General features: G+C 47.5%; 1 protein-coding gene across 1 annotated transcript in view; it reads left to right on the top strand.

Moving 5' to 3' along the window:
• Positions 1-18,533, top strand: part of LOC119970944 (ovochymase-2) — a 126,763-nt gene that overhangs the window by 103,295 nt on the left and 4,935 nt on the right. The window contains exons 15-16 of the mRNA XM_038806055.1: positions 5,559-5,690; positions 17,026-17,163. Of these exons, the coding sequence (XP_038661983.1) occupies positions 5,559-5,690; positions 17,026-17,163 (270 nt within the window). The remainder of the gene's footprint in view (positions 1-5,558; positions 5,691-17,025; positions 17,164-18,533) is intronic.

Here is an 18,533-nt window from a genome sequence, read left to right as displayed (position 1 = left end):
CCGATGAAAGCCGGGGACCTTGCTCCCAGGGTCTGCCCGGCTTGCAACACCTCGAGACATCCAACACGATCGCACGAGACATTGCGATGTAAATTCCGCCCCATGTGGATGGGATCACTTTTTGGAAAATCTGCATATTAGTGAGACAGCTAGTCTCACTCTAATGTGCAGATTCCCAAGATACCTGAGGCTTTGGGATTCATCCCCTTTGCCCTGGAGGCTTTGTGAGAGTGCTATTCAGCACTAGCCTCCAGAAACAGGAACCTTGGGGGTCTTCCAGGGAATTGGAGGCCCCCAGCTGCATGTTCTTTGGGCAGGATGCAATGCAGGTGCTCCCTGGCACTGCCAAGGTGGTACTGTGAGCTGGCATGGGTGGTGCCAGGTTCACACTGTCCAGGTGCCAAAACTGACATTCTGTGTCTGTGTGTGGGTCGGGGATCACTTTGGGGCCTCGGAGCTCTTGCTTGCTGGAACTCCCCAGTGTACAAAATGGGGCTATGTGTGGCCTCAGCCGCATGCTCCCCATTGAGGCCCCTTATTCAATGTGAGTATGTTGTGTACCCATGTGTTTCTTGGCACCGCGAGTGCCAGCAAACAGGCAGTTAATTGTGCTTGCTTTAGTTGAATCGAGCCAAATACCTTGCCTTCCCATTGTGTTCGACCAAATTGCATGACCTCCCATTTATCCACGTTGAACTCACATTTTGGCCCATTCTCCTAACCTATCTGTTCGAGGTGGCAACCTGATCTCGCCAGGGGCTGCGGGTCGGGAGACTCACAATGGATTTGATCCGGTGAGGATCCCATTTTGGTCCTTACGCCCGATTCAACAGGCCATCGAGAATCCGCCTGGGGCTAACGGCCCCAGATAATTTCTTTCAGAGTTGTTGGATGTATTTGTGCCGTTCCACTATTCGTCTTGTGAAAATGGCACCTTGTCCTCAAACCCTGTGACTTTGCTGCATTATTTACTCATTCTGCCCCAGAAAATGAAACTCTCATTTCCTCAGGTAATAAATTGTTTTAGAAGATTTGAAAAATACCTAATTTTAAAATGTTGCATTATTTTCTTAACATTCCTTTCTGTCTCTTTGAGCTTGATTCAACTAAATCATAGATCATAGAATTTACAGTGCAGAAGCAGGCCATTCGGCCCATCGAGACTGCACCAGCTCCTGGAAAGAGCACCATACCCAAGGTTAACACCTCCACCCTATCCCCATAATCCAGTAACTCCACCCAAGACTAAGGGACACTAAGGGCAATTTATCATGGCCAATCCACCTAACCTGCACATCTTTGGACTGTGGGAGGAAACCGGAGCACCCGGAGGAAACCCAAGCACACACGGGGAGGATGTGCAGACTCCGCACAGACAGTGACCCAAGCCGGAATCGAACCTGGGACCCTGGAGCTGTGAAGCGATTGTGCTATCCACAATGCTACCGTGCTGCTAAATGGGATCAAAGTGCCAAAGCGAGCTCGTTTAGCCGCCTGTTTCCCAGCGACTCGTTTGGATAAGGGGCCGTAGCGGGAAACACATGCACGAGGCCACACACGGCCCCGCTTTGTACACTGAGGAGCTCTGCTTGCCAGAACTCCCCCATGTAGCAAGAGATCGGGATGCCATTTCCAAGGCCCCCGAAGCCATCCTCGACACTCCCACAGCCCAAACGCACTATGGGAGGATCCCCAGCCCCCCATCCGCAGGACAGTCCCGGCCAGATCACACATGCACAAAAATACAGCTTGGCAGTGCCAAGCTGGCACCACTCATGGAGGTTGGAAATGCCACCTGGGCACCTTTGCTATGCCAGGCTAGCACCCAGATAGCACTGCCAGGGTGCCATTGTCAAGGTTTCAGGCTGGCACTGCCAGGGTGCCCAGGTGGGACCAGACGTGCCAGAGCACCATCCTACCCAAAGGGCATGTAGCTGGGGGCCACCAATCCCCCTGGGGGAGGCCCACCCCTGCGCCGCTCCAGTCCGCCCATTAGAGTGAGACTAACTGCTCTAATATGCAGATTGGCCAAAAAGTGACATCGCCCACAATGGGCGGGATTTACATTGCAATGGCTCATGAGATCGCATTGGACCTCACAAGGCGTATTGAGCCGGGTAGATCCTGGGTGCGGGGTCTCCCAGTTTTTTCCTGGCAAAATGCTTTTTAGACACAGCTTGGCCATCGGAGGCGCCCTTTTTTCTCTCTCTGCGGATCTAAACTTTCTTTCTCTTTATTTCTCTTCCTGAACTTGATTTGATTTGAATTCATTCGATTTCCTTCTCCACCATTCCTCTCAATCCTTAAATTTCATTGGTTAAGGCGAAAAGATTGTTGATCCCATCAGCCATTGAGATCCCCAGAGGCCCCATTTCCCCGCATGACCAAATTACACTTCCAGAAGGTTCTGGGCTCAGCACTGAGAAAACTTCTCATGCACCAGCAAATCTATCTAATTGGGCATAACCGTGGGATTCCCCACTCCAGTGAACTCTGAGCCAGTTTCTAAAAATATTTCATTCATTTATCTATTTTAAGAGGTTCTGTAACACAATTGGTTATGTCTCTGCCTTTGAGTCAAAAGATCCAGGTTTGAGTCTGACCCCAGGACTTAAGGGAAAAGGAGGGCATATTCATTACTCAACCAAATAGTGGGCGGCACTGTGGCGCAGTGGTTAGCACTGCTGCCTCACAGAGCCAAGGACCCCGGATCACTGCCTGTGTGCGTGTGGAGTTTGCACATTCTTCCCGTGTCTGCGTGGGTCTCACCCCCACAACCCAAAGATATGCAGGGCAGGTGAATTGGCCACGCTAAATTTCCCCTTAATTGGAAAAGAAGAATTGGGTACCAGAAATTTATTTTAAAAAATAACTCAATCAAATAGTTTCAGTATCGACTTGCAAATCCTACCAACACATGCTGATGGTAGGTGTTAAGAACAGGACAGATTCCCGGTCAGTCTTGTGATGGACAGAGAATTAGAAGCTCTGTCATTGTTATTCATAGCTCCAGAATAAAGATCGATATAAAGGAATATGGGCCAAATGCGGGCAAGCAATTGGGACTAGCTTCATGGTAAAAACTGGGTGGAATGGACAAGCTGGGCCGAAGGGCCTATATTCATGCTGTAAATCTCTATGACTCTATTACAGTACAACATGCATGTTATTTTTTCCTTGTTTTTATTTTCTAAATTAAAAGTACTCAATTATTTTTTTCCCCCAATTAAGGGGCAATTCAGCATGGTTACTCCATCTACCCTGCACATGTTTGGGTTGTGGGGATGAGACCCATGCAAACACGGGGAGAATGTGCAAACTCCACACAGATAGTAACCCAGGACCTCAGCGCTGTGAGGCAGTGGTGCTAACCACTGTGCCGCCTGATGTACCATCAATTCGACTCGAGACACATTTAGGATCCGAACTGTGGCTTTAATCTGTAGTTGTTAGCCCGGTGGTCGACTACAGAGAATGGCCGACCGCCGGGAACTCTGGGTACTTATACCCCACCTCGGAGGCAGGGCCTACTTGCCTCTCGACCAATTGGAGAGCAGTCACATGACTAGTCCCAACCAATCGGACGAGAGGCACATGATCAGCCAGAGCCAATGGGAAGCCAGTTCTCTGCACCAATGGCAGTGCTCATATCCATACCACCACATTCACCCCTTGTGGAGAAAGAAGGGGGGGTGGAAGTGAGAGAGAGAGGGGGGGGTCCGAGGACTGGTGGTATGAGCAGCGAAAATCGATAGGGGTGAGCTGCCCACTGGCTCGTGGCAAAACAATACTACTACTACTAATAACAACAGAATAGCACAAAAATGTCCAAAAAAAGTCCCATGGCCGCATCAGATGGAGACGATGGTCGGGTGCCCGTGGTGTTCTGGAAGACCGTCGCAGTGGAGCCGGTGACGTTGGGCCGATGGTCGTCCTCGCCTCCGAGATGTGTCTCCGTACCCCGGGCCGGTGGTGGAGACGCTGTAATCGGGGAAGAGGGGGCATGTGCTCTGGGTCGTGGGGGTGCGGGGGGCGCTGGGGGGAATTGGGGTTGGGGGGAGGTGTTGATGTAGGGGGGGAAGGCCGCACGCCGGCGGGTGCCAGGTCCCGGAGCAAGACCGTATCCTGCCGTCCGTCGGGATACTCCACGTACACATATTGTGGATTGGCGTGGAGTAACTGGACTCGCTCAACCAACGGGTCGGACTTGTGCACCCGCACATGCTTCCGGAGCAAGATGGGCCCGGGGGTGGCCAGCCAGGTCGGGAGAGGGGATCCTGAGGACGACTTCCTGGGGAAAACAAGAAGACGTTCATGAGGCGTTTGATTAGTGGTAGTACAGAGGAGAGACCGGATTGAATGCAGGGCGTCGGGAATGACTTCTTGCCAACGGGGAATAGGGAGATCTCTGGACCATACAAATCCTGAATGTCAAATTGTTTTGGGCAAGTGTTTTGTTCTGTTTTGTTGAAGTGGACTGATGTTTGTTGTGAGGGGATGTTTTTGTGACATTTTAATGATATTGAGCTGTTGGGTAATGAAAGCAGAGTGAGGCAGACGGACAGGCTCAGTTGGTGCTTAATGGCTGCTTATTGAGTTAGTTGGTGGTCACCGGTAATCCAATCATGAGGGGGGATTTACCTGGGTTGTGATGGTTTTGGCAAGATCTGCAAAATGATGATCTGCAAAATGATAACATTGAGAAGTGAGTAGACTGGAGGAGTGTTTTAAACGCAGGAAGAGGGGGTAAACAAACAAATAAGTAAAAGTATCATGAAAAAAACAAAGTGAGCCCTGATCATTTTAAAAGTCTGAAATAAAAACAGCAGAAAATGGTGGTAAAACATCAAGGAGAGAAGCCATTTTAATTTCCTCTCTGTGTACGGTTGCCAAATTCTGATTGAATGTATTCTGAGGTGTCATCACATGACTTCCTGCCTCCAACTTCCCCACCCCTACACTCGTGCCATTGGTTGCTCGACATGACATGACTCCATCACTCATTCCTTCTAATGGCCAATACCAGCAGACTCTGTCAGCTGGATGGTCCCTGACTCTCCATCAAAAGCTTTTTCTTTCCATTAATATTTTAATCTTTAATAAGCCTTTCTGATGATTTTTTTACCCATAGTTTTTGCTTTGAGAAGTGCCTGAAGATTAACATTCAATTTCTGGAGTCTCTGGGTCAATATTGTAGGGTTGACAGCTCTTTGTCTCTATGCTGTTTAATTCACTTAATGTCTGCATTAAGATGGCACAGGCAGAAGTTTAGTACAAAGAGGATAAGTGCCTCGATCTGAACAATGCCGATCACAATCACTACGCTCCTGTGATATTCCCAGCACTCGTTTCCCAGATTATTCTCTAAGTCTCAACTGAAGAAATACCACTTTTATTTGCTGCCCAGGAGTTCAGTGGGTAATTGGTATTAGGTACACAGAAGCACACTTCATGACCATGTGAAACTTGTGTCTTGATTGAAATAATGGCCAGGCTTGAAGTCAGGCACTTTGCTGCTTAACTCAAAAGAAATTGAGTTTTTCTTTGACTTCTTTCAGTGAAGCTGTGCGGATTGAGTGCACCCCCTCCTGTCTTGAGCAACAGCACTGCCATGATGGTCCAGTTTCGTTCGGATAATGGCCAGGATCTGAAGGGATTTCGAGCTGTTGTCTCCTTCATTGATGTGTCAGGTCAGTTCGTTCACTTTTGAGCAGAGTGCACCATTGATTTTTGCCGCAAATGTTTGGAATAGGGAAGAACTAGAATTTATATAGTATCATTCAAGACATTCCCCAAATCACTTTGAAGTACTTTTTGATGAGAAATTACTCTTGTGATATAGCCAATTTACACACAGCAAGCTCCCACAAACAGCGTCGGCCAGATTGTGCATTTCAGGGTTAGGACCTTTGGAACAGTTGAGAGGGGGTGGGGGCATTTAAACCCTCAAGCCATTTGATGAGACCACAGTTGATCTGTGACCTGACCCTTTACCCCATATCCCTTAATAGCTTTGGTTGAAAAAAATCTAACAATCTGCGATTTAGAATGAACTATTGATGTAACATGAATTGCCAATTGGAGAAGAGAGTTCCAAACTTCCACTGTCCTTTATGTGTAGAAGTATTTTCTAATTTCACGCTGAAAGGCCTTGTTCAAATTTTTTGGTTTTACCTCGAGTCCTAGGCTCCCTAATCAGAGGAAATAGTTTATCTCTACTCTGAGTTCCCTTCAATATCTCAAAAACTTCAAAACCCTCTGATCTCCCAAATTCCAGGGAACTCAACCCTATGTAATGGCTCTTTGTAATTCCCTTGGAGCCCAGGTATCATTCTGGTTAATCTACTCTGCACTCCCCTGATATTACTCCCGGGTAATATATCCTTTTAAAGTTGTGATGCCCAGAACAGAACATCGTACTCCCCTTGGATCTAACTAGGGATTTGTACAGCCGAAACATGACTTCTACCTCCCTTATATACTATGATATAGGTCAGCGTAATGATTCTGAACTGGAGAGATTAACGGTGGAGGTGTCCACTGCAGATTTGTTTGCTCAGTATGCACTGTCCGAAAACTCCTGCGTGCAGGCATGCAACCTGCTAGGATGTATCTTACTTTGTAATTATGGGTACAAATTATTGGCTTTAGTTGAGTGATAAATGTTGACCAGGACCTCTACTCTTTGCTGAGAAAATGGTTGTTTACATCCGCCTGAGAAGGCAGACAGGGCCTCAACTAAACAGTTCATGTGAAAGGTGGCACCTCTGACAGTGCAGCACAGGAGTGTCGCTTGACATTTGCATGCTCAAGCCTGGGACTTAACCTATGGGACCCTGGTTCAGGGATGAAAATGGCTAGCCACTGAACTTCAGCTGATACACAGATAGGAACTGAATAAAGGGAGAGACAGAGAGGGGTGAAATTGGTCCTTGACTATATTTAAAATAAGACATTAACGAGTCAGCCTTCTCTTTTAGATTAGGATTGTTTTCGTTGGAAAGACGGAGGTTGAGGGGGGACCTGATTGAGGTCGACAAAATTATGAGAGGTATGGACAGGGTGGATAGCAACAAGCTTTTTCCAAGAGTGGGGGTGTCAATTACAAGGGATCACGATTTCAAGGTGAGAGGGGGAAAGTTTAAGAGAGATGTGCGTGGAAAGTTTTTTTACGCAGAGGGTGGTGGGTGCCTGGAACGCTTTGCCAGCGGAGGTGGTGGAGGCGGGCACGATAGCATCATTTAAGATGCATCTGGACAGATATATGAACGGGTGGGGAACAGAGGGAAGTAGATCCTTGGAAAATAGGCAACAGGTTTAGATAAAGGATCTGGATTGGCGCAGGCTGGGAGGGCCGAAGGGCCTGTTCCTGTGCTGTAATTTTCTTTGTTCTTTGTTCTTTTACATCATACCCTTTGAAGGCACCTCAGACTGAGTATTCAACAAGCAGCCAGTATGATTCTATCACTTTCCACTGGCTTGAAGTTATTCGAACAAAACCTCCATTTATATTTCAACTTTTCACATTTTCCTAAAATGCCTCGTGGACAATGGCTTACTTTTAAAGTGTAGTCCCTGCTGTCATACATGCAAATACGCATATTGTTTATTGAAGAACGCTGGTTAATAATTTGAAAGCTACAAAGATCCAAATTCAAGGTTAGCCTGTGCTCAGCCAAACTGCTTCGTACTCCCAGGATGATGTGTGGATTCTTGGTGTTTTTTCCTTGGCCATGGGTAGATGTGACCTATCTTCCTGAGACAGACTGTAGTCTTCCTCTGCTACTTGCTTAAAACTGTTATATAAACACACACAGGTTACAGAGGTATGACTCTCCTGAGTACAATGTGTCTCCTGTGTTCTATCCTCTCTCTCTCTCTCTCTACACATTTCTGATGCCACAGATACACTATCATTTGCATCACTCATCTACTCTGCTACTCCATTATACTACACAAACCTTGAGCGGTCGTGCATTTTGGTTATGGCGGGTTGACTGAGAATTTGTGAAAAGTGTTAGTGTTTCCATTACTGGGCAGCACGGTGGCCTAGTGGTTAGCATAACCGCTTCACGGCGCTGAGGTCCCAGGTTCGATCCCGGCTCTGGGTCACTGTCCGTGTGGAGTTTGTACATTCTCCCCGTGTCTGCGTGGGTTTCGCCCCCACAACCCAAAAATGTGCAGAGTAGGTGGATTGGCCACACTAAATTGCCCCTTAATAGAAAAAATAATTGGGTAATCTAAATTTAAAAAAAAAAGTGTTTCCATTACTGCTCCAAGAAATGTATTCCAGTGAGAAACTATTTCCTCTGGTGGGAAGGGTTACAAGGTTCTGAGTTCAAGTCCCAGTCCAGGACCTGAGCGTAAACAAGGCAGATACTCCAGCGCAGTACTGAGGGAGTGCTGCACTGTCAGAGATGCTGACTTTCAGATGAGATGGCAAACCAAGGCTCTGCCTACCCCCCAGGTGGACCTTCAGATATCCTATGACTCTAGTTTGAAGAAGAACAGTGGACTTCTCCCTGGTGACCTGGCCAATATTAATCCCTCAATCAACACCACACACCACAAAAATCAGGTTGGCTGGTCATTATCACATTGCTGTTCATGGGATCTTCCTCTGTACAAAATGACTGCCCCTGCCTCCTACAGTAAAACAGTGACCACATCCAAAAGGACTTCATTGGCTGTAAAGTGCTTTGAAATGTCCGGTGATTGTGAAAAGCATTATATAAAAGTACGTCGCTTTTTTAAATTTTCCTGTGAAACCCCTTGGGACGTTTTGCAATGTTAAATGTACCTTATAACTACAAGTTGTTAGAAGTTCAGAAGCAACGTCATTCAGTCCTCTAGCATACAGTGACTATTTGCTCCCAGCAGATGTCACTGCAGCTTATTACCAGTCCATATGACTCTCCTTCCTTTAAGCTTTTCTCTCTGCAGCACAAGCTTTCTGCCAGCAGGCTTCAGTTGAATGTTCCGTTTTCTTAACCACCATGTCTCCTGCCAATGCAAAATGGCTGTGCACGATGGCCGTTGATATCCGCCTGTGCATGCCCAGAAAACCAATTACATCACTCCGTTGCAACCAGCCGCCCAGCAGCTAACCATGCATTTGTTTGATAATTAATTACTTTAACTAGTCAAGGCCCAGATGTTCTATTGTGCATCATTCCTACTGGCCATAGCACAAGAACATGACAGAGGTCAGGGTGGTGATGATAGCCCACAGAGAGCTGAGCCCTGCCTATCTGCTGAGTCCTCGCTCACACCCATCACCTGCATGCGGCATTGCGGAATAAAGTGGCAGAGGCATCCGACTGGTTGTGCACAAGGATGTTTATTGTTCAGTACAGGTCCCCACTCTCCTCATGGTGCCTACCCGGATCCCCCCTTATCTGGGGTGGAGGCAGCCGGCTGCTTATCTAATCCCTTTGATTCGGTAAGCAGCTGGCTTCCTTTGATACCCCTGCCCGGCATCCTCTGGGGGCCCGGGGACCAGATGGCTCCGGTTCACCTGTTGAAGGCACATGGAGAGTCGTGCTGCCCTGTCCCGTGTGCTGACCTTGAGACTTGGCCTCATCAGAGTGGTGGAATTTAGGGGAGCTGGTGGCGGCCGTCACCATCCCATTGGACGGATCTGGGTTGGCACTCAATGCCCGCTCCTCCCGGTCGGTACCCATAGGGCCCTGGGTTCACCTTAGGATGGGGGGGGGGGGGGGGGGGCAGCTGGTTCAAGCCTTGGATTCCCTTGCATCATCTGGCTCTGCCAGGCTGTGCGGTTCCCCAATGTCTGCATTATAGTGTCAACGCCCTCAGCGATGCTCCTCAGTAACTAGGACATGCTCTGCAGCACCTCGGCAATGCCTATCTGCGACTGGGAAAAGCTCCGCAGCACCTCGGTCGTGCCCACCTGAGAGCGGGACATGTCCCGCAGAACCTCATCAAGGTTGGCCTGGTACTGGGTGACATCCCCCAGCGAGGCCATGGCCGTCACTGACTGAGCAAAGCCTTGAACACCTTCACTTGTGGTGCTGACGTCGTGCATCAGGCTCTCCACTGCGGTCGCCAGCCATGCAGTGTTGGCCTCGGTGCCACACATTGTCGGTGCCATCTCCTGCACCCGTAGCCTCTGAGACTCCTCCAATTGACTGTGGATCTGCTGGAGTGATGCTGGAATCTCTCTCTGAATGTCCCGGTGCTCCCTATTGTCTCCATCAGCTCCAGGTAACCATGTTTCAGAGGCTCAGAATCAGGCTGGGACCCAGCTGGGTCCTGGGATCCAGCAGCCCTCCGACTGCTGTCTCGCCTGAAAGTTCCTGCCTCCACCAGATGTGTATCATCAGCGTGTGGTACTCATCAGATTGTGACCCGGAAGCCTGACCACTAGCATTTCCCACCGAGGTGTGTGTATCTGCGCGGGTGGAGGGTGGGGATGACAGCTGTGCCGCGACCACAGTTGCATCCTTGGAGCTCTTCTTCAAGGTATTCTCCTCGTGGTGAGGAGAGGGTGTCACCCGGGATGGGCCAGCCCCGTTGCCGTTGGCTAGAGGACCTGTAGGAGAATGGAAATGTGGTCAGTGGGAGGATGGGTCAGTCAGTAAGGCAATGAGAACCCATGTTTGACATGTCCTCCGGGTGGAGCCCGGTGGTTCCTCACCTCTGCAGCGACCTCCAGCCTCTGCGTGGATGGCCGCCCTGTCCTCGGCCACCCTAGTCACCTCCTTGAAGGAGGTGAGGATTCTCAAGTCCGGCATCCCACTGCCAGTCTGGGCCCTCTCCTGCTGATTATGGGAGAGCATTTTCTGAGGAGACACAGAGGGCATCGTTAACCACACGCGTTGGGGGGGGAGGTGGGGGGTTGTGGAGGGTCGGGGGTCACTTGGGGGGTAGAGTTCCCTTTGGGGGTGGCGATTTGGTGTCAACTCACTCATGCTGCCCAATGTAGGTCCTTGACCTTCTTCTGGCTCTCCTTGACGTCATTGTTGTGAGCTGGCTGGGATTGGCCGAGCAAGTACAGCTTAAGTGCTGCTCGACGTTGTTATTGAGGGGCTGTTGAGCACGGTGCCAGCAATTCAGCTGGCAGGACGCCTGTGAGGCCTCGGTGAATGGACCAATTAACGTTCAATAGCGTTGCCGGCCTTGCTGGGCCAAGCGCCAGGAAACTTGTAGCAATTCCCACTCACAACCACACTTAGAATTTTTTCCGGAGATATCCCGCCCACTGTTCTTTCCTTTGCGGAATCAAGGTGGAAGGATTCCAAGCCAATTCTCAACAACTTCAGAGAAATCTTCTTCAAACAGAACCATTTCTGACCATTGACTGAGTTTGATTCCTGATTGGTTTATCACGGTGATCCTAATCACCTCACTCCGACACACTGCCCGACATTGCCTCTCAGACCACCAATGCCTCGATTTTTAAAATTGCCGTTCGTGACCTCCGTGACCTCACCCTTCCCTAGCTCTGTAACTCCCTCCAGCTCCACACTCATTCAGGACCTCTGTGCTCCTCCAATTCTGGCCTCCTATACATTGATGACTTTAATCGTTCCACTATAGGGGGTTCTACCTTTGTCTGCCGAGGTCCAAAGCTCTGTAATTCTCTGCCCAAACCTCACCATCACTCCACTGGAGTGATAGAATGGTTGTGTTGTAATTCACCGATTAACCACTAGGAGTCTCATTAGTATACAAGTGAATGTTAGAGTCAAAAAGGAACAAAGAACAATACAGCACAGGAACAGGCCCTTTGGCCGTCTAAGCCTGCGCTGATCTTGTGTCCTACTAGACCAACTGCCTGTATCCTTCTATACCCTGTCTGTTCATGTGCCTATCCAGATAAGTCTTAAAGATCGCTAACGTATCTGCCTCAACCACCTCACTTGGCAGTGCATTCCAGGCCACCACCACCCTCTGTGTAAAAAAACTTCCCCCGCACATCTCCACTGAACCTTTCCCCCCCTCACCTTGAACTTGTGCCCCTTTGTAATTGTCATTCCCGTCCTGGGAAAAAGTCTCCAACTGTTCACCCTAATAATTTTATAAACTCCTATCTGGTCGCTCCTCAGCTTCCGTCTCTCTGGGGAGAACAATCCCAGTTTATTCAATCTCTCCTCATAGCTAATACCCTCCACACCAGGCAACATCCTGGCAAACCTTTTCTGTACTCTCTCCAAAACCTCCACGTCCTTCTGGTAGTGCGGTGACCAGAATTGGACACAGTATTCCAAATGTGGCCTAACCAACGTTCTGTATAATTGTAACATGAATTTTGAGCTTTTATACTCGATCCCTGTCCTATGAAGGGAAGCATGCCATATGCTTTCTTAACCACCATTTCCACCTGTGCTGCCACTTTTAAGGATCTGTGGACCTGCACGCCCAGCTCTCTCTCTCTCTCTGCTCCTGACGGTTCTGCCGTTTATTTTCTCCTTTAAAATGCTCCTTAAAACCTATCTTTGTGTCCAAGATTTTAGTCACCTTCCGTATTGGCTCAGTGTCAGGTCTCGCTAGGTAAAGCTCCTGTGAGGTATCTTTGCATGTTTGAATATGTTAAAGATCCTAGTACAACTTGTAAAACAAGCTGCCGTTAGTCTGTTGCACTGGGATTTCTGCATTTGCTTCAAATGTTTATTCGATTCTTTGCTTCAGAACTGGCAGGAGCCTCATCGATTTCAATGACCTCACTCTCCCTGATTGTATTTACCACTTAAGTTCTTATTGCTTTTCGAATTGAAGGCTCCTTGTCTAACCCTATGTGGATCTCAATTGTCAGCGAGAGTTCGAGGGCAAATCTCCTTGTCTTACAATTATAGTATGACTCCTTTCACACCCTCAGGACATCCCAAAGCACCTTATGGCCAATGGAGTATTTCCAAAGTATAGTTACTGTCGCAATTTAAGAAACGTTGCAGCTGATTTGTATGCAGCAAGCTTCTGCAAACAGCAAGGAGGTAAATCTAGAATTATAGAATTTTCAGTGCAGAAGGAGGCCATTCGGCCCATCGAGTCTGCACCCTTGGAAAGACCACCCTATCCCCATAACCCAGTTATCCCACCTAACCTTTTGGACAATAAGGGGAAATTTATCATGGCCAATCCACCTAACCTGCACATCGTTGGACTGTAGGAGGAAATCACCCAAACACGGTGAGAAAGTGTAAACTCCACAGACAGTCACTCAAGGCCGGAATAGAACGTGGGACCCTGGAGCTGTGAGGCAGCAGTGCTAACCGCTGTGCCACCGTGCCGCCAGCTAATCTGATTTATTCACATTAGTTCATGGATACATATTAACCAGGACATTGGGAAGCATCCCTGTGCTTCTTCAAAATAGTGTGTGAGAATCTTTAATGCCCACCCATGAGGCCTTAGGTTAAACTTAAGTATCATCTGAAAGATGACACCTCCAACACTGCAGCACTGCCTTAGCTGTCTCAGCCTGGGTTTGATGCTTAAATCTGTGGAATGGAACTTGAATTCACCATTTTCTGACTGAGGCATAAATGCAACCCACTGATCCACGGCTGACTAACTAGTGCCGCACAAAGATCACGGTGTACAAGTTGGCCGTTGAAGTCTCGAGAAAACTCTTCTGAAGGCTTTTTCTCCATCAACCATCCAACTGTTCAATTCAGCATGAATGTGATCCTGAATGGCTTGTTGAGGCACATGTCCAAAGACTGAACAGGGGATGTTTAGACCCCCCCCTCACATAGCCCATCCCCGGTATAACTGCAAATTAGGGTGTTATTTCTTTGCAGGCACCTCTTGATCTCACCAATTATATGGGATCTGAACATGTCCCACATTAATGAACTGCACTTGTTATGTAGGCCTTCAGGAGGCCCATTGCACCCAAAATTGATCCACATCTTTACTCCATCCTCATTCATCCAACCATTGTCATGAACGCGCAGGGAAACCCCTGCAGGGAACTTGACTTCGGGCATGATTTTACGTTTGAAAATTACCTGAGACTTGAATTTTATTCTGTTGGCTATGCAGGGTCATACCACCATGAATCTTTTCTCATATCCTGTGGTTTTCATAAGAACTGTTTTCGAACCTTTGCATTCCACAGTTCAATTGCTGGTATGTTGAAATCCATGGCTGTTTCATCCATGTTGACTATTTGACATAATGTGTACTCGTGTTTTTGACTCTGTCTTGTGATGAATTACAGGAAACTGGTCGTTTTGGTATTGAGGTCTTTTAATCTCTGAGCAATCTTGGTCTTCTGCCCCAACATTAGAAATTCCCATTCCATAAAGTGGTTGCACCAACTAGCTGTTGCTCTGAAATATTTGCTGGTTTGATTTGGCTCACTTATTACACGCATTGGATTTCAGCTGTTTGTTAACCATTCTGATGATTTTTAAGGACCCATTCTTTTAGGGCAGCACGGTAGCATTGTGGATAGCATAATTGCTTCACAGCTCCAGAGTCCCAGGTTCGATTCCGGCTTGGGTCACTGTCTGTGCAGAGTCTGCACATCCTCCCCGTGTGTGCGTGGGTTTCCTCCGGGTGCTCCGGTTTCCTCCCACAGTCCAAAGATGTGCAGGTTAGGTGGATTGGCCATGCTAAATTGCCCTTAGTGTCCAAAATTGCCCTTAGTGTTGGGTGGGGTTACTGGGTTATGGGGATAGGGTGGAGGAGTTGACCTTGGGTAGGGTGCTCTTTCCAGGAGCCGGTGCAGACTCGATGGGTCGAATGGCCGCCTTCTGCACTGTAAATTCTATGATTCTATGATTCTGATACATTCTTCTCAAGATCAGGCCCGTGGCTGATCCCTGTCCTCGTGGCAAATTTGGTCTTGGGCATCTTCTTCAGGGGGGAGTCATTCTTTTTCCATTCTCGCGCCAGTTTTTCACTGACTCCGAGTTTTCGGACTGCAGCATAGGCACTTGATGAGTTAGCAAATGTTACGACTTTTAGCATAGAACCAGCTTCAACACTTCATTCTTTTTGGCAGAGGACCTATTTCTTTTCATCATTTTGTCATGTGCAGTCTTCTCTACGTGGTCATGTCTTAAACCTCAGACAGCGCCGGCCCTAGGGTTGCTGGCGCCCCGGGCAAGCTGAACTTCGGCGCCCTTACAGGCATATCATCACAGTACCTCTCAGTCTCTGATGCTTGCTGCAGAATCAAAGAATTTTATTGTACCAGAAGCCAATTAGACCACCACAGATATTGACAATATAAAGTCCAGGAGCCACATGTGGCCCTCTTGTGTTCTGAGAACGACCCTCAAGATATTTTGTTGACCATGGCCCACACGCAAGGATGCCACATTCCGCTGATTTCTGTCGGCATCTTTTTTTTCTCGACCGGTATGACTGAAATGATACACACGTACAAGGGCAAGTGAAGTGAGGTATTTCTACTGTCACCATCGAATACACACTGGGTGGAATTCTCCGTTCTGCCAGCCCTGTTTTCCAGCCCGGTGCACGGTGCAGCTGGCCAATGGGCCCATGGGAAACCCACGGCGCGGGTGCGCTGCTGGTGAAGCAGAGAATCCCGCCAACGGAGAATCCCGCAGACTAATTGTGAGAGCCGTGTGTTCTATCTGTGTCCAAAGGGTAAATATTTCTTTCTTTTAAAAGCTATTTGAAGTTGATGATAGTTCTATTGATATTTAAGTGGTTCAGCATTTCCATATTTCGTTATGAAATATTTGCGTGCCTTAAATATATCTAATCTTACGTGGGCCACGATTCGGAAACAAACCCGGTTTCAATGCTGCAGCCCACTTGAGATGAAGGAGGGCCACTCATGCACACACTCACTCGCCTAGGTTGCCCATCAATGATCTAAAGAACTAGCTGCTCAGTCCATTTTCTCTTTCTTTTAGAAAGTTTTTTATTCCCCCTTCCTTTATAAATTTCATGGATCCTGATTCCAACTTAAATTCGGGTCGGACATTTCATGTGCAGAAAATCAGGCATAAGTAATTTCAGTGATGTGCTGAGATTACAAAAACAAGGGTTGTTCTTGTTAGGATAGAGAAGGTTAAGGGGAGATTCAGTCATGGTGTTCAAAATTATGAAGAGTTTTGAGAAAATCATGAAATAATGGAGAACTCTTTCCACCGGCAGAATAGTTGGTATCCAAAGCCCTCAATTTAAAATAGTTAGCAAAAGAACCAATGGGATGAGAAAGAAATTCATGCCGTCAGCCTGGCATACAAGGGGGTAGAAACAAAATCAATACTAACTCTCAAAAGTTCTTCTCGTATTTCTGTCTCCATTGCATCAGTTCAGATGATGTCACCTTCTGTACCAGATCGCCTAATACGTCTTCTTTTTTCTTCAACCCAGGATTGCCCTTTACCATGGTTGACAGAGTCCTCCATTGCATATCCCCCGTTTTGGTATTTCTGCTGTCACCATCTCTCCTCCCAGAAGGGCGTCCCTTGTCCTTGCCAGCCACCGCAACAGCCTCCAGCATGACAACACAACCAACTATGTCTCGCCCTCTTTCAGAATTTTGAATGGACTTTTCCCTCACAACCTCCCTTTAAATTCTTTAATCTCCACCTCCACTGCAAGCACTCCTTGATGGCGCCCCCTAGCACATGGCGCCCCGGGCGACTGCCCGAGTTGCCGGTACCTTGAGCCGGCCCTGACCTCAGAGTATCTTCTTGGCAAAATGGCCTGAAACGCCTACTTGACCCCTGGCGCCCACTTGTAAAGTGAGTATAACATGCATTTCTTAGACTGAGGTTGAGGCTGAGCTTTGAACTTTGGTGCCAAAATTAATGGGGTTTTCTTACACAATGGTAGACTTATACAGCGTGATCTAAGACAAATTGTTCAAGATTCCGAATGTTTCCAATTGTTCAACAGCCTGTGGATATGATTCTTTGTAGTCAGCTTTAAGTCAACACTGATCACTGACTGCCAATGTAAAGATTTGTGAATGGAAAATGAAGTAAATAGCAGGCTCTGTTTTGATGCATTTATTAAAAGCATGTGTTTCATTAAAATGTTGACTTTCCCTGTCTGATTTTCTTGCAGCTGGTGATCATGAGGATGAGGTGCAATGGACAGTGGGAACTTCTGTTGCTGCCACTTTGTCCAACCAGAACACACCTCCGTTCTCAGAGACGCAACTCTCACAAGTGACGGAGCTTCACAATCAGGGTCATCACGCAGGTTTGTTTCTAATACAATAATTTTCTGAGAAATAGTTTCTGAGGAATTCTGCAAGTTTGTTGAGTGTGTCACTGGGGTCATAGGACTCTGGTTAGACTTCTGGCAAAGGTGAGGTCAGAATGCTTTTAAACTTCAAAGGTGAAGACAAAATTTATGGACTGCTGTTGGGAGGAGCTTAGTGCTACTTGAGTGCAAAAGAGATTTCATTATACTGGATGATAGCAATTTTCATTAGAAGGAAACTTCAATTCTACATAAAAATATAGGTAGTTACAGAAACAGATCATTTAGCCTAACAGGTTGATGGTAGTGATAATACTGCAAACAAGCTTTGTCCCAACTTGCTTTTCTTTGTTACGAAAGGACAACATGCATTATCGAGACATGGGAGTGGATAGAGCTAAGATACAGATCAGGGAAGATCTAATTAGGCGGCACAGTGACACAGTGGTTAGCACTGCTGCCTCACAGCGCCAGGGTCCCGGTTTCAATTCCGGTCTCTGGTGTGTGGAGTTTGCACTTTGTCCTGTGTCGGCGTGGGTTTCCTCTGGGTGCGCTGGTTTCCTCCCACAGTCCAAAGATGTGCAGGTGAGGTGGATTGGCCATGTTAAATTGCCCCTTAGATTCCAAAAGGTTAGGTGGGGTTACTGGGTTACGGGGATAGAGTGGAAGCGTGGGAATAGGTAGGGTGCTCTTTCCAAGGACTGGTGCAGACGATGGGCCAAATGGCCTCCTTCCACACTGTTAATTCTATGATTCTATAATTGAATGGTGGAATAATTCAAGGAACTGAATGGCCTCCTAACTGTTCCTATGTTCCGTCCTATGTTCTTATTTCATCTCATCCCATCAAATCATCACTTGTGTCTTAAACCAGTTTCCCCTTAAATGCATCTATGCTATTCTTCACAACCACACAATTGTGGTAGTGAGTTCCACATTCTCACCACTCTATGGATAAAGACATTCCTCGTGAATTCTCTGTTGAATGTGTCAGATATTATTTTTATATTTATGGCCCTTAGTTCTGCTACCTCCACCCTATCTATCCATTCCCTAATCTTGAAGCACTCAATTAGATTTCCCATCAGCTGTTTCTTTTCCCTCAGCCTGTTCGATTACTCCTGATACTTCTTACCTCTCAGTTCTGGTATTAACCTTGTGAATTTATTTTGTGTTTCCCCCAGTTCTGTTGATGCTCAATGGGCCAAACGCCTGTTGTGATCTTTTCAGCGACAATGGATGGAATCTAATGCCCCTTCCCCTGGGGGTGAGATGTCCGTCCGGATAAGGGAATTCTGGCAAATATTTGAGTTCTCATGGAGCTGGGAGTCCCAGCGCAGGGTTCTCGTTGTCATTTAGAGATTTGA

This window comes from Scyliorhinus canicula, chromosome 9 (assembly GCF_902713615.1).
Source record: "Scyliorhinus canicula chromosome 9, sScyCan1.1, whole genome shotgun sequence".
Classification (NCBI taxonomy): domain Eukaryota; kingdom Metazoa; phylum Chordata; class Chondrichthyes; order Carcharhiniformes; family Scyliorhinidae; genus Scyliorhinus; species Scyliorhinus canicula.
This window is presented reverse-complemented; position numbering and strand designations above follow the sequence as displayed.